The sequence below is a fragment of the Nicotiana tabacum genome, chromosome 5 (genome assembly GCF_000715075.1).
Source record: "Nicotiana tabacum cultivar K326 chromosome 5, ASM71507v2, whole genome shotgun sequence".
Taxonomy (NCBI): domain Eukaryota; kingdom Viridiplantae; phylum Streptophyta; class Magnoliopsida; order Solanales; family Solanaceae; genus Nicotiana; species Nicotiana tabacum.
In genome coordinates this window covers 109,095,337-109,111,774 of record NC_134084.1, presented here as the reverse complement: position 1 = coordinate 109,111,774, position 16,438 = coordinate 109,095,337, and the positions used below count along the sequence as shown (strand labels likewise).

The 16,438-nt window shown below is 40.9% G+C and overlaps 1 protein-coding gene across 1 annotated transcript; it reads left to right on the top strand.

Moving 5' to 3' along the window:
• The first annotated feature begins 1,299 nt into the window (after positions 1-1,299).
• Positions 1,300-2,576, top strand: LOC142180905 (uncharacterized). Its single transcript, XM_075253008.1, has 2 exons — positions 1,300-1,986; positions 2,106-2,576. The coding sequence occupies exons 1-2, from the start codon at positions 1,300-1,302 to the stop codon at positions 2,574-2,576; spliced, it is 1,158 nt and encodes a 385-aa protein (XP_075109109.1).
• The last annotated feature ends 13,862 nt before the right edge of the window (positions 2,577-16,438 follow it).

Sequence of the window (16,438 nt, the reverse complement as noted above, 5' to 3'; positions counted from 1 at the left end):
TGACCACCCGAAACTCACCCAAGGCCCTCGGGACCTCAACCAAACATGCCAACATATCCCATAACCTCATTCAAACTTGTTCCAACCTTCGGAATGCTCAAAGCAACATCGAAACACCAAATTCGCATCGGATTCAAGCCTAAGAATTCCAAAATCTTCTAAATTACGCTTTTGATCAAAAACCCAACCAAACCACGTCCGAATGACCTAAATTTTTTCACACACATCCCAAATGACACAACATAACTACTTCAACTCTTGGAATTACATTCCGACCCCTATATCAAAATCTTACCTATCAACAAAAATCGCCAAAAATCCAATTTCGCCAATTCAAGCCTAAATCTACTCCGGACCTCCAAAACTTATTTCGATCACGCTCCTAAGTCCCAAATCACCTCTCGAAACTATCCGAACTCACATTCGAGTCCTCTAACACATAAGTCAACATCCAGTTCACTTTTCCAACGTAAGCTTCCTCAAAAGAGACTAAGTGTCTCAAACCTTACCAAATCATTTCCAAACCCGAGACGACCAGCCCGATCACATATACAACCGATAGACAAAGTAATAAGAAGTAGAAATGGGGAAAACTGAGCGGCAACTCATGAGACGACTGGTCGGGTCGTCACATAGGGACAGATTGCAAGAAGGACAAGCACTTGTTGCTACGTGGGCTGAGATAAAGAGGGTAATGAGGAAGAGATTTGTGCCATCACACTTTCAAAGAGATCTACAACAATGTCTTCAAATGTTGAGGCACGGGTCCTTGTCTGTAGATGAGTACTTTAAAGGTATGGATATGGCTATGATCCAAGATAATTATATGGAGGAAGAGAAGGCTACAACGGCTAGGTTTTTAAATGGTTTAAATAAGGAAATAGCTGATGTAGTCGAATTACAACAATATGTAACTTTAGATGAGTTAGTTGAATTAGTTGTAAAGGCAGAAAGACAAAACAAAAGGAGACATCAATCTAGCTCATGGAGAATTCGGCCAACTACTATTCCAAAAAGTAATGGACGAAATCCGAGGAGACACCTACTCTTAAATTACATGAAGACAAGGGAAGGAGCAAATTGGAATCCAAGGATGGGGGTAAGACTTTTATGCCTAAAACTTTAAGTTGTACTTCTTTTATTCAATGTCTCAAGTGTCGAGGGAGAGGGCATAAGGTTTATGAATGCCCAAGTAGAAGAAACATTCTAATCAAAGAGGATGGGGGATATGAGAGTGAAAAAAGTGAACCAAGTAAAGAACAAGAATAAAACTTTATAGAGAATGAAGAAGGAGAAGAGATGGAGTACATTGATAGTGGGTATTTTGTGGTTAGGAGGCTTATGCATATTAATTTGGGTCACTCTAACGAAGAACAAAGGGAAAACATATTCCATACCCGGTGTGGGATTAAAGATAAAATTTGTTCTATGATAATTGATAATGGGAGTTGTGCTAATGTTGTGAGTGCATATTTGGTGGAAAGGTTATGGTTGGAATGGACGAAGTACCCTAGACCTTATAGGTTGCAATGGTTCAATGATAGTGGAAAGGTCAAGGTGAATAAACAATTCATGGTCTCCTTTAAGATTAGAAGGTACGTTGACGAAGTTCTATGTGATATAGTACTCATGCAAGCTTGTCACATCTTGTTGGGGCGCCCGTGGCAGTATGATAGGGGTGCTTTTCATGATGGGAGGAAAAATAGATACTCTCTTGAGCATAATGGCAAGAAGTACATTATTGCGCCTTTAACTCCTTCCCAAGTGTATGGAGATCAAAAAAAGATTAAAGAATCAATGGGGAAACATGGGGAGGGATCAAAACGAGAGACTAAAGGGAAAGAAAAAGAGGGAAAATATGAAGTGTGGTGTGAGGAGAGAGAGGGCAGCAATGAGAGAAAGGAAAAGGTGGGGAAGAGTGAAAAAAAAGAAAGCATTGATGAGAGGAAAGAGGCTAAAAAAAGTGAGCCTTGCAAAAGCCAAAGAGTGTTTAATTGCAAAAAAAAGAGGGGCTGCCTATTATCTTGCTCACTTATAAGGAAGTTCTGCTTAATAATGATTTACTAACATCCTCTTTGCCTAGTGTTATTTCTAAACTTTTGCAGGATTTTGAAGATGTTTTTCCTGGGGATCTTCCTAAAGGTTTACCACCTTTAGGAGGAATAGAGCATCAAATTGATTTTGTTCTAGGATCACAAATTCCTAATAGGCCTGCTTATAGGAGCAATCCCGAAGAAACAAAAGAATTGCAAGGACAAATAGAGGAGCTGCTTAATAAGGGATTTGTAAGAGAAAGCATGAATCCCTGTTCTGTGCCCGTGCTTTTGGTGCCAAAGAAGGATGACACTTGGAGGATGTGCGTGGACTGCCATGCCATCAATAAAATAACGGTAAAGTATCGTCATCCTATTCCTCGTTTAGATGATATGCTTGACCAATTGCATGGGTCTCAAATATTCTCTGATATTGATTTGAAGAGTGGATATCACCAAATTAGAATGAATCCTGGAGATGAGTGGAAAACTGCCTTTAAAACTAAATATGGATTAGTTAGTGATGACGTTCGGGTTAACTAATGCACCTAGTACATTGATGAGGTTAATGAACCATATCTTTAAGGATTTTCATGAAATATTTGTAGTCGTTTATTTTGATGATATTTTGGTCTTTTCTAAATCTTTAGAAGAGCATGTCGAACATTTGAAACAAGTTTGTAATGTGCTTAGGGAGCAACAATTGTATGCAAATCTATCCAAGTGTACTTTTTGTGTAGATAAGGTAGTTTTTTTGGGTTTTGTTGTGAGTTCTAGAGGTGTTGAAGTAGATGAAGATAAAATCAAAGCGATTAAAGATTGGCCTACACCTAATAGCATTACTGAAGTTAGAAGTTTTCATAGACTTGCTAGCTTTTATAGGAGATTTATTAGAGATTTTAGTTCAATTGCTGCACCTTTAACTGAAGTCATTAAGAAGGATAAGGTCTTTAATTGGGGAAAAGAACAAGAGCATACGTAATATTTTGAAGGATAAATTGTGTTCTGCTCCTTTGTTATAATCACCTGATTTTAATAAGTCTTTTGAAATTGAATGTGATGCATCTGGTAGAGGTATTGGGGCTGTTTTAATGCAAGATTATAAACCAATAGCTTATTTTAGTGAGAAGTTGAATGGGGATACATTGAATTATTCTGCTTATGATAAAGAATTGTATGCAAGGTAAAGGCTCTTGCTATATGACAGCATTATTTGTGGCCAAAAGAATTTGTGATAAAAATTGACCATTAGTTTTTAAGATACTTTAAAAAGCCAAGGTAAATTGAGTAGAAGACATGCCAAATGAATTGAATTCATTGAGACATTTCCTTATGTGATTAGATACAAGTAAGGTAAAGACAATATAGTTGTTGATGCGCTTGCAAGAAGGTATGCTCTTGTTTCTACTCTTACTTCTAAATTGATGGGATTTGATCATATTAAGGATTTATATGTTGATGATTTTGATTTTGATGTAGCATTTTCGGCATGTTTAAATGGGTCTTTTGAGAAGTATAATATAAAAGATGAGTTTCTTTTTAAAGAGAATAAGCTTTGTGTCCCTAATTGTTCTTTGCGAGAAGTTTTTGTGAGGGAAGCACATTGTGGGGGGCTTATGGGATACTTTGGTGTACCTAAAACACTTGACATCCTTGCTAAAAATTTCTTTTAGCCTAATATGAGAAAAAATGTAGAAAGATTTTGTGCTTAATGCCTTCAATGCAAACAAGCTAAATCTAAAGTATTGCCACATGGTTTATACACACCATTACCTGTGCCTATTTCACCTTGGATTGATATTTCTATGGACTTTGTGTTAGGACTGCCTAGAACAAGGTATGGTAAGGATAGCATCTTTGTTGTGGTAGATAGGTTCTAAAAAATAGCTCGTTTTATTCCTTGTTTAAAGACTAATGATGCTTCTCATGTTGCTGATTTATTTGCTAGAGAAGTTGTTAAATTGCATGGTATACCTCGAACTATTGTTAGCGATAGGGATGCTAAGTTTCTCAGCCACTTTTGGCATGTGCTTTGTGGAAAATTGGGAACAAGATTGGTTTTTTCTACTTCATGTTATCCACAAACTGATGAACAAACTGAGGTAGTAAATAGAACCTTAGAAAATATATTAAGGGCTATTCTAAAAGGAAAATTAACTTCTTGGAAGGATCACTTGCCTATGGTAGAATTTGCTTACAATCGAACTATTCATTCATCTACTGGTTATTCTCCTTTTGAAGTTTTATGGCTTTAACCCCCTTACACCCCTTGACTTATTGCCTTTGCCTACTAAAGAGATGGTTAGTCTTGATGGGAAAAAAGAAAGCTAATTTGATGAAGACTATTCATGAGCATACGAGACTTGCAATTGAAAGAAGGAATGAGCAAATAGCTTTACGAAGAAATAAAGGTCGAAAACCAGTTATCTTCGAGCTGGGTGATTTGGTTTGGGTTCATATGAGAAAGGAGAGATTTCCTTAAAAAAGGAAGACAAAATTAAACCCTAGAGGAGATGGGCCATTTAAAGTATTTGAAAGGATTGGAGATAATGCTTACAAATTGGACCTTCCAGGTAAGTTTCAAGTAAGTGCTACTTTCAATATTGCGGACTTATCCTTGTTTGATGTAGGTTCAAATTCGAGGACGAATTCTTTTCAAGAGGAGGGGAATGATATGTCATGACCCAGATTTCCCACCCTGGGAGTTGTGATGGCACCTACTCGTGGAAGATAGGCAAGCCGAGTGTTATAAATTCATTACCCATTTTATTAAGCCTTTTTCAACAGTTAAACACAATAGATGATCAAATATCGGAATAAATTAAATAACTAGAAATGCGAAAGACGAACTTAATAGTTTAACCAAACATTGCTACATGAATCCGATATACAACACTACCCAGAATGTCACAAGTCACGGACTATCTACGAATACTACAAACAGAGGTCTAAAAGATAAATACAAGCTTTTTCAGAAATACATAGAAGAAACAGTATAGAAATATAAAAGAAGACGCCAAGGCATGCGGACGCCTGCAGGACTACTTTGGGTTGCCTGAATAGACTAAAGACAACACCCTTACTGCGGTCCAAAAGCTACGGCTCCGGGATCTGCACACAGTGCAGAGTTTAGTATCAGCACAACCGACCATATATGCTGGTAAGTGCCTAGCCTAACCTCGGCAAAGTAGTGATGAGGCTAGGACCAGACTACCAAATAAACCTGTGTAGTTAAATCATATACAACGGAAAAATAAAAGCAGATATTTACAGTTAAAGATGGGAGGGGAAAAGTATGCTGCGGGGAGTATCAGATAACAACAGAATACCGAAAGAGGAATGTAAAGAATCCAAAATTCAATTGCCAACAAGAATAAGAGGAACAAACAAGTATTCATTTCATTTATTTCTTGTTGCAGGCATGCAACCCGATCCCATTTCATATATCTTGTTGCAGGCGTGCAACCCGATCCCATTTCAAATATCATCATGGCGGCGTGCCACCCGCTCCCATTTCATATACCTTATTGCAGGCTTGCAACCCAATCCCATTTCATATATCTTGTTGCAGGCGTGCAACCCGATCCCATTTCAAATATCACCATGGCGGTGTGCCACCAGCTCCCATTTCATATATCTTGTTGCAGACGTGCAACCCGATCCCATTTACAAATCAACATCAATCATAAAAGAATCTCGGCAAGGGAAAAAGAGTATAACAACAACATACCGGTAAGGGAGACAATATCGTAAACAATAACATCCCGGCAAGGGAGACAATATCATAACAATAACATCCCGGCAAGGGAGACAATATCATAAACAATAACATCCTGGAAAGGGAACCAACAATGATAATCAACATATTAAGCATGAACAAATCACAACGGAGTCACAACAATTACAATATAAGACTCACGAGCATGCTTGACACCGACGTATAGATACTTATCACCATGCCTATATGTCGTACTCCACAATTAACACATAGCAAATAAGGCACAACTCCTAATCCCTCAAGCTAAGGTTAGACCAAACACTTATCTCGATGCCACGAACAAAATTCAAGCCTCAACTACCGCTTTACCTCTTGTTTCCACTACCAATTCGCTTGTATCTAGCCACAAATTACTTAACTATATCAATAAATGCTAAATGAATCAATTCTAATACATGAAAATAAGTTTTCCAATGATTTCCCCAAAAAGTCAAAAAATTGACCCCCGGCCCACATGGCCAAAACCCGAGGTTCGAACCAAAACCCGATTACCCATTCACCCACAAACCCAAATATATAATTTGTTTTGAAATCGGACCTCAAATCGAGGTCCAAATCCCCAAATTTTGAAAAACCTAAGTTCTATCCAAAACACCCAATTTTCCCCATGAAAACCCATGATTTTGAGTTGAAATCATGTGAAAAGATGTTAAAGATTAATGAAAACGAGTTAGAAATGACTTACAACCGATTTGGAAGAGTAGTTGTCTTTGAAAAATTGCCCAAAGGTGTTTAGGTCTTGAAAAGGTTTGAAAAATGCAGAAAAATGCGTCTAAGTTATGATTTAGCAGGTTGTAGATATCGCAATTGCGAACCCTAAAGGAACCTGCTATCTTCGCATTTGCGATCCGATGTTCGCAATTGCGAACTCGCATTTGCGAAAGGGATGTTGCATTTGCGACAACTGGGGATATCTGGGTTATTCGCATTTGCGAAGAATTGCTCGCAATTGCGAGAAGGCTGACTAGGGCATACTTCACAATTGCGAAGTGTCCCTCGCAATTCCCAATCCTGATAGGCTCGCAATTGCGACACCTGGACCCGCAATTGCGAGATCAGGGCCTGCAACACATACCAGCTGAAAACCTGCAACTTCCTAAGTTCTATTCCACTCTGTGGCCTATCCAAAACTCACCCGAGCCCCGGGGCTCCAAACCAAACATGCACACCAAAATAAAAACATCATGCAGACTTGCTCGTACAATGAAATCATCAAAATAACATCAACAACTATGAATTAAACCCCAAATTCATGAAATCATTCAAGAACACCAAAATTTCCAATTTCTCAACTATAAGTCCGTTTTATACCAAACCAATTCCGATCTTTACCAAATTTTACAGATTCAACCTAATTATTATTTCAAACTTGTACCATGCTCCGGAACTAAAATACATGCCCAATACCATCAATTTCAAACATCTTTCATTTCCAAAAACTCTTATATATTCCAGAAAATAATTTTCTTTAAAAATTCATTTCTCGGGCTTGGGATCTCGAAATTCAATTTCGGGCATACGCTCAAGTCCCATATTTTGCTACGGACCCTCCGGGACCGTCGAATCACGGGTCCGGGTCCGTTTACCCAAAATGTTGACCAAAGTCAACTTAAATTTATTTTAAAAGCAAAATTTATCATTATCACAGATTTTCACATAATGGCTTTCCGGATGCACGCCTAGACTGCGCACGCAAATTGAGGTAAGACAAAAAAGAGGTTTTAAGGCCTCGGGACACAGAATTTACTTGTAAAACAAGTGATGACCCAAGGTCATCACATTCTCCACCTCTAAAACAACCGTTCGTCCTCGAACAGACATAAGAAGGAATGTGTCGGAGAAAAGATGGGGATATCGGCTCCGCATATCGGACTCGGACTCCCAGGTTGCTGCCTCAACAGGCTGACCTCTCCACTGAACACGAACAGAAGGGTAACTCTTCGATCTCAACTAACGAACCTACCGGTCTTGAATAGCTATCGGCTCCTCCTCATAGGACAAGTCCTTGTCCAACTGGACAGTGCTGAAGTCTAACACGTGGGATGGATCGCCGTGATAATTCCGAAGCATGGACACATGAAGCACTAGATGCACGGCTGATAAGCTCGGCGGCAACGCAAGTTTGTAAGCCACTTCTCCCACTCGATCAAGAATCTGAAAAGGACCAATGAACCTAGGGCTAAGCTTGCCCCTCTTCCCAAATCTCATCACGCCCTTCATAGGCGACACCCAAAGCAATACCCGCTCGCCGACCATGAATGCCACATCACGAACCTTACGGTCGGCATAACTCTTTGGCCTGGACTAAGCTGTACGAAGCCTATCTTGAATAATCCTTACCTTGTACAAGGCATCCTATACTAGATCCGTACCCAACAACCGAGCCTCTCCCGGCTCAAACCATCCAACTGGCGACCGACACTGCCTACCATATAAAGCTTCATAAGGAGCCATCTGGATGCTCGACTGGTAACTGTTGTTGTAGGCAAACTCCGTTAAAGGCAAGAACTAATCCCACGAGCCTCCAAAGTCAATGACACAAGCTCGGAGCATATCCTCCAAAATATGAATAGTACGCTCGGACTGCCCTTCCATTTGAGGATGAAATGATGTGCTCAACTCAACCCATGTGCCCAACTCATGCTGGACTACTCTCCAGAAATGTGAGGTAAACTACGTACCTCGGTCCGAAATGATAGACACGGGCACACCATGAAGACGAACAATCTCCCAGATATAGATCTCAACTAACCTCTCGGAAGAGTAGGAGACTGCCACAGGAATAAAATGTGCTGACTTGCTCATCCTATAAACAATAACCCACACTGCATCGAAATTCCTCTGAGTCTATGGGAGTCCAACAACGAAGTCAATAGTGATACGCTCCTACTTCCACTCAGGAATATCGATCTTCTGGAACAAACCACCAGGTCTCTGATGCTCGTACTTTAAATGCTGACAATTCAAACACCTTGCCACATATGCAACAATATCCTTCTTCATCCTCCTTCACCAATAATGTTGCCGCAAATCCTAATACATCTTAGCGGCCTAGATGAACAGAGTACCAGGAACTATAGGCCTCCTCTAAAATCAACTCTTGGAGTCCATCCACATTAGGCACACAAACTCGACTCTGCAGCCTCAAAACTCCATGATCTCCTAATGTAACCTACTTGGCACCACCGTGTTGCACCGTGTCCCTAAGGATACACAAATGAGGATCATCATACTTTCGATCTCGGATATGCTCTAATAAAGAAGATTGAGTGATTGTGCAAGCTAATATACGGCTGGGCTCAGAAACATCCAACCTCACGAACTGATTGGCCAAAGCCTGAAGCAAGCGGTCTCTTACCGATCGGAATATATGCAAGACTACCCATACTGGATGACTTTCTACTCAAAGCATCAACCACTACATTGGCCTTTCCTGGGTTGTATAAGATGGTGATATCATAGTCTTTCAATAGCTCCAACCACCTTCTCTGCCTCAAATTTAGCTCTTTCAACTTGAACAAGTATTGCAAACTCTTGTGATCCGTGAACACCTCACATGACACGCCATACAGATAATGCCTCCAAATTTTCAATGTGTGAACAATGGCTGCTAACTCCAAATCATGAAGTGGATAATTCTTATCATGAATCTTCAACTACCGTGAAGCATAAGCAATGACCTTGCCATCCTACATCAACACCGCACCAAGTCCAATACGAGATGCATCACAATAAACTGTATATGGCCCTGAACCTGTGGGCAAAACCAACACTGGAACCATAGTCAAAGTTGTCTTAAGCTTCTGAAAGCTCACCTCACACTCGTCCGACCACCTGAACTGGGCACCCTTCTGGGTCAACCTGGTCATCGGGGCTGCAATAGATGAAAACCCCTCCACAAGCCGACGGTAATAGCCTGCCAAACCCAAGAAACTCTGGATCTATATAGCTGATGCAAGTCTAGGACAGTTCTTGACTGCCTTTATCTTATTCAGATCTACCTGAATACCCTCTGCTGATACAACATGACCCAAGAATGCAACCAAACTCAACCAGAACTCACACTTCGAAAACTTAGCATACAACTGACTATCTCTCAAAGTTTGAAAAACCACCCTCAGATGCTGCTCATGCTCCTCCCGGCTGCGGGAATAGATCAAAATATCATCAATTAAGACTATCACGAACAAATCCAAGTAAGGCTTGAACACTCAGTTCATCAAATCCATAAAAGCTGCTGGGGCATTTGTCAACCCAAATAACATCACCAAGAACTCATAACGCCCTTATCGAGTGCGGAAGCTGTCTTAGGGACATCAGATGCCCGAATCCTCAACTGATGGTAGCTAGATCTCAAGTCAATCTTCAAAATACCTTGGCACCCTGAAGCTGATCAAACAAATCATCAATCCTCGGCAATGGATACTTATTCTTGATTGTAACCTTGTTCAACTGCTAGTAATCTATACACATCCTCATCGATCCATCCTTCTTCTTAACAAACAACACTAGCGCACCCCAAGGAAAGACACTAGGTCTAATAAAGCCTTTATCAAGCAAGTCTTGCAACTGCTCCTTCAATTCTTTCAACTTAGGCGGGGCCATACGATACGACGGAATAGAAATGGGATGAGTGCCCGGAGCCAAATCAATGCATAAGTCAATATCCTTATCGGGTGGCATACCCGGTAGGTCTGAAGGAAATACCTCAGGAAATTCACGAACTACAGGCACAGAATCAATAGAAGGAACCTCAGCACTACAATCACGAACATATGCCAAATAAGCCAAACACCCCTTCTCGGCCATACGCCGAGCCTTCATATATGAGATAACCCTACGAGTAGAATGACCAGGAGTCCATCTCCACTCTAAACGAGGCAACCTTGGCAAGGCTAAGGTCACAGTCTTGGCATGACAGTCCAAGATAGCGTGGTAAGGTGATAACCAGTTCATCCCCAATATGACATCAAAATCAACTATGTCCAAAAGTAACAAATCTACTCGAGTCTCAAGACCCCTAATCACAACTATACATGAATGATGGACACGATCTACCACAATAGAATCACCCACGATGTAGACACATATACAGGAGCACTCAAAGAATCACTAGGCATGACCAGATACGATGCAAAATAAGATGACACATAGAAGTATATAGACCCTAGATCAAATAGAACTGAAGCATCTCTACTACAAACCAGAACAGTACCTGTGATAACTGCATCGGAAGCCTCAGCCTCAGGACTAGCTGGAAGAGCATAACATCGGGGCTAGGCCCCACCACTATGAACTACATCTCTGAAACAACCTCCTGCTAGCTAGCCTCCACCTCTAATACCTCTATCTACACCTCTAGTACCCCTACCTCCACCTATAGCTGGCTGAGCGGGTGGTGGAACACTCGGTGCCTGAACCATGGCACGGGAACCCTGGTGCTAAGAACTACTTGGTGCTCGAGGGCAAAATCTAGCGATATGCCTCGTGTCACCACAAGTAAAACAAGCCCTCAGCTGATGGGGCTAACGACCCTGAAAACTTTGAAGCGGAGGTGCACTGATAGGAGCTGGTGATGCACTATAGGACTGCTGATCAGAATATTGCATGTGAGAACCACGACTACCTAGGGCACCGTGAAAAGCCTGAAGTGCTGAATGAAATGGCCTGGGATGATGGCCCCTACCAAAATAATACCTTCCTCCAAACGAGGCACCACTGAACCTACCAGAATGACGAGGTCTCTTGTCTGGCCCCTGACCACCCCCCCCCCCCCCCCATGATAGAACCATCTCAACTCTCCTAGCTGTATCCTGAAATGAAATCTCACTCCCCGTCTCCTTAGCCATCTGCAATCGAATAGGCTAAATGAGTCCCACAATGAACCCCATCACTATCTATCTCTCTCAGTAGGAAGTATAAAAAGAGCATGACGGGCCAAGTCAATAAATTTGGTCTCGTACTGAGTAACAGCCATAGAACCCTGCTAGAGAAAACTGATCCCAAGTCAAAGCTGGTGACCCAACTGGTCTAGCCAAACAATAATCTCTCCATCAAGTCTTGCCGGATCCAGATAAGTGAAAAGCAGCAAAGTTGACTCCATTGGTCTCCACTATCCCTATGTTCCTGAGAACCTCATGACAACTGTCCAAATAATCGTGGGGATCCTCAGAAGATGCACCGCTGAAAGTGGTAGTGAAGAGCTTGGTAAACATATTCAATCTCCACAAGGCATCAGTAGACATAGCTGCTCCATCACCGAATTGAGCTACCACACCCGGCTAAACTGCTCTAACTGGTTGAGCTGCTGGAGTCTGAAACTGGGGAACAATCTACTCCGGAGTGCGGGTAGCAGGAGTCTTGGCTTCTCCTCCAGCCTGAGAGACGGCTGGTGCTACAGGAAGCAAGCCTGCCCAGGTGACACTTTCCATAAGCCCCACTAGACGGACTAGAGCATCCTGGAGTACTGGGGTAGCAATGAACCCCTATGGGACCTGAGCTGGACCCACCAGAACTGCCTGGGCCGGAACCTCATCATCAAACTCAACCTGAGGCTCCGCCGTTGGTGCTGCTGCTCTGGGTTGAGCTCTGCCCCTACCTCAGCCTCGGCCTCGCCCTCTGCCCCTCGTGGGAGCTACTGTTGGGGGTTCGGGCTGCTGATCAGTGGATGGGGAAGCGCGTGTTCTCTCCATCTGCGAAAGTACAGAGTAGAAATCAATTAGCATTGAGAAACTAAACCGCATGACAGGAAAGAATAGATGTGAAGTTTTTTCCTAACTCTGTAGCCTCTGGGGATAAATACATATGTCTTCGTACTGATCCCTTAGACTCTACTAAGCTTGTCTGTGAATTGTGAGACCTAAGTAACCTAGAGCTCAAATACCAACTTGTCACGACCCAGATTTCCCACCCTCAGGAGTCGTGATGGCGCCTACTCGTGGAAGCTAGGCAAGCCGAGTGTTTTAAATTCATTACCCTTTTTATTAAGCCTTTTTCAAAAGCTCAACATAATAGATGATCAAACAGCGGAATAAATTAAATAACTATAAATGCGGGAGAAGAACTTAATAGTTTAACCAAACATTGCTACATGAATCCGATATACAACACTACCCAGAATTTGGTGTCACAAAGCCACGAACTATCTACGAATACTACAAACAGAGGTCTGAAAGATAAATACAAGCTATTTAAAAAATACATAGAAGAAACAGTATAGAAAGATAAAAGGAGACTCCAGGGCCTACGGATGCCTACAGGACTACCTCGGGTCGCCTGAATGGACTGAAGACAGCACCCTTACTGCGGTCCAAAAGCTACAACTCCGGGATCTGCACACAGTTCAGAGTGTAGTATCAGCACAACCGACCCCATGTGCCGGTAAGTGCCTAGCCTAACCTCGGCGAAGTAGTGACGAGGCTAGGACCAGACTACCAAATAAACATGTATAATTAAATCATATACAGTGGAAAAATAAAAGCAGATATTTACAGTTAAAGATGGGAGGGGGAAAGTATGTTGCCGGGAGTATTAGATAACAACAGAATAACAAAAAATGAATGTAAAGAATCCAAAATTCAATTGCCAACAAGAATAAGAGAAACAAACACAGTATTCACTTTCATTTCTTTCTTGTTGTAGGCGTGCAACCCGATTCCATTTTATACATCTTGTTGCAGGCATGCAACCCGATCCCATTTCAAATATCATAGTGGCGGTGTGCCACCCGCTCCCATTTTATACACCTTGTTGCAGGCATGCAACCCGATCCCATTTCATATATCTTGTTGCAGGCGTGCAACCCGATCCCATTTCAAATATCACCGTGGTGGCGTGCCACCCGCTCCCATTTCATATATCTTGTTGCAGGTGTGTAATCCGATCCCATTTACAAATCAACATCAATCATAAAAGAATCCCGGTAAGGGAACAGGAGTATAACAACAACATCCCAGCAAGGGAGACAATATCGTAAACAATAACATCCCGGCAAATGAGACAATGTCATAACAATAACATCCCGACAAGGGAGACAATATCATAAACAATAACACCCCGTCAAGGGAACCAACAATGATAATCAACATATTAAGCATGAACAAATCAACACGGAGTCACAACAATTACAATACGAGACTCATGTGCATGCTTGACACCGACGTATAGATACTCGTCACCAAGTATATACTTTGTACTCCACAATTAACACATAGCAAATAAGACACAACTCCTAATCCCTCAAGCTAAGGTTAGACCAAACACTTACCTCGATGCCACGAACACAATTCAAGCCTCAACTACCGCTTTACCTCTTGTTTCCACCACCAATTCGCTTGTATATAGCCACAAGTTACTTAACTATATCAATAAATGCTAAATGAATCAATTCTAATGCATGAAAATAAGTTTTCCAATGATTTTCCCAAAAAGTCAAAAAATCGACCCCGGGCCCACATGGTCAAAACCTGAGGTTCGAACCAAAACCTGATTATCCATTCATCTACGAACCCAAATATATAATTTGTTTTGAAATCGGACCTCAAATTGAGGTCCAAATCTCCAAAATTTTAAAAAACCTAAGTTCTACCCAAAACACCCAATTTCCCCCATGAAAACGAGTATTGAAGTGACTTACAATCGATTTGGAAGAGTAGTTGTCTTTGAAAAATCGCCCAAAGGTGTTTAGGTCTTGAAAAGGTTTGAAAAATGCAGAAAAATGTGTCTAAGTTGTGATTTAGTAGGTTGCAGATATCGCAATTGCGACCAGGGTTTGCAATTGCGAACCCTTAAGGAACCTGCTATCTTTGCATTTGCGATCCGATGTTCGTAATTGCGAACTCGCATTTGCGAAGGGGATGTCACATTTGCAACAGCTGGGGATATCTGGGTTATTCACATTTGCGAAGAATTGCTCGCAATTGCGAGAAAGGGTGGCCAGGGCATACTTTGCAATTGCGAAGTGACCCTCGCAATTCCCAAGCGGCTCGAAATTGCGACACCTGACCTCGTAATTGCGAGTTCAGGGCTTGCAACACATACCAGCTGAAAACCTGCAACCTCCTAAGTTCAATTCCACTCCGTGGCCTATCCAAAACTCAACCGAGCCCTCGGGGCACCAACCCAAACATGCACACCAACCCAAAAACATCATACGAACTTGCTCGTACAATCAAATCATCAAAATAACATCAACAACTATGAATTAAACCCCAAATTCATGAAATCATTCAAGAATACCAAAATTTCCAATTTCTCAACTTTAAGTCCGTTTTATACCAAACCAATTTCGATCTTTACCAAATTTTACAGATTCAACCTAATTATTATTTCAAAGTTGTACCGGGCTCCGGAACCAAATTACGGGCCCGATACCATCAACTTCAAACATCTTTCATTTCCAAAAACTCTTATATATTCTAGAAAATAATTTTCTTTAAAAATTCATTTCTCGGGCTTGGGACCTCGAAATTCAATTCCGGTCATACGCCTAAATCCCGTATTTTCCTACGGACCCTCTAGGACCGTCGAATCACGGGTCCAGGTTCGTTTACCCAAAATGTTGACCAAAGTCAACTTAAATTCATTTTAAAAGCAAAATTTATCATTTTCACATATTTTCACATAACGTCTTTCCGGATGCACACCCGGACTGTGCACGCAAATCGAGGTGAGATAAAAAGGAGGTGTTATGGCCTCGGGACACAGAATTTACTTGTAAAATAAGTGATGATCTTTTGAGTCATCACAGCTCCACGGACAAGGATAAAGCCTTAGAAGCACCAAGAAAGCCATTCACAAGGTCTCAAGCTAAGGAGAAGCAAGACAAGGTTGTTGGGCTTTAATGGGAGATCAAGAAGACGCTAATGGTGGAAGAAGAGCTCAAGAATTATGGAGAGGATTTAGCTAAGTGCTACACTCATTTCATGGTCCATGTCCAAGTCCAAGAGTAGGTGCCTAAATAAACTCACAAAGGAGCCAACTTGGTGCCCAAGTCAGCTTAGGGAGGGGCGGCCAAAACATAGGAGAAGGAGTCAAAGTCCCTTATTTTGTTTCCTAGTTTGTTAGGACATATTTGATGCTTTCCTAGGTAGTTAAGGTTTTGTTTTTCTTTTCCTAAGATTATTGGAATTACTTTCCTAGGGACTTGTTTCCAAAATATAGCTTCCGTACGTTTCTTGATTTTCTTATTTTTCTTTAGTAATTCTTGAATCCTCTATCGTGTTGTTATCAGTTGTATAATGTATGAATCATTGTATGAAATTTGTTTTTAAGTTATTAATACTATCTATATTTTTTTTGGCGCTAAAAAAATAGATAAAGTTATAAATACTATTTTTAAGTTATAGTATGTATGAATCATTGTATAAAATTTGTTTTTAAGTTATAAATACTATCTATTTACATAAAGTTGTTGATATGTATCAAAATTATATTAACAGAGGAAGTTTTGATTGAAATTTCAAAGAGGAAGAAGAGCACACCACATACGAAATATATATAAATCATAGACAAAATACATACAAAAAGACATATTGTATAAAATTTGTATGAAAATTTTTATGATGTTGTAGTTGTATTTAACTGGTTAAAAATGATGTATGAAAGTTGTAGATAAGTTATAAATAAG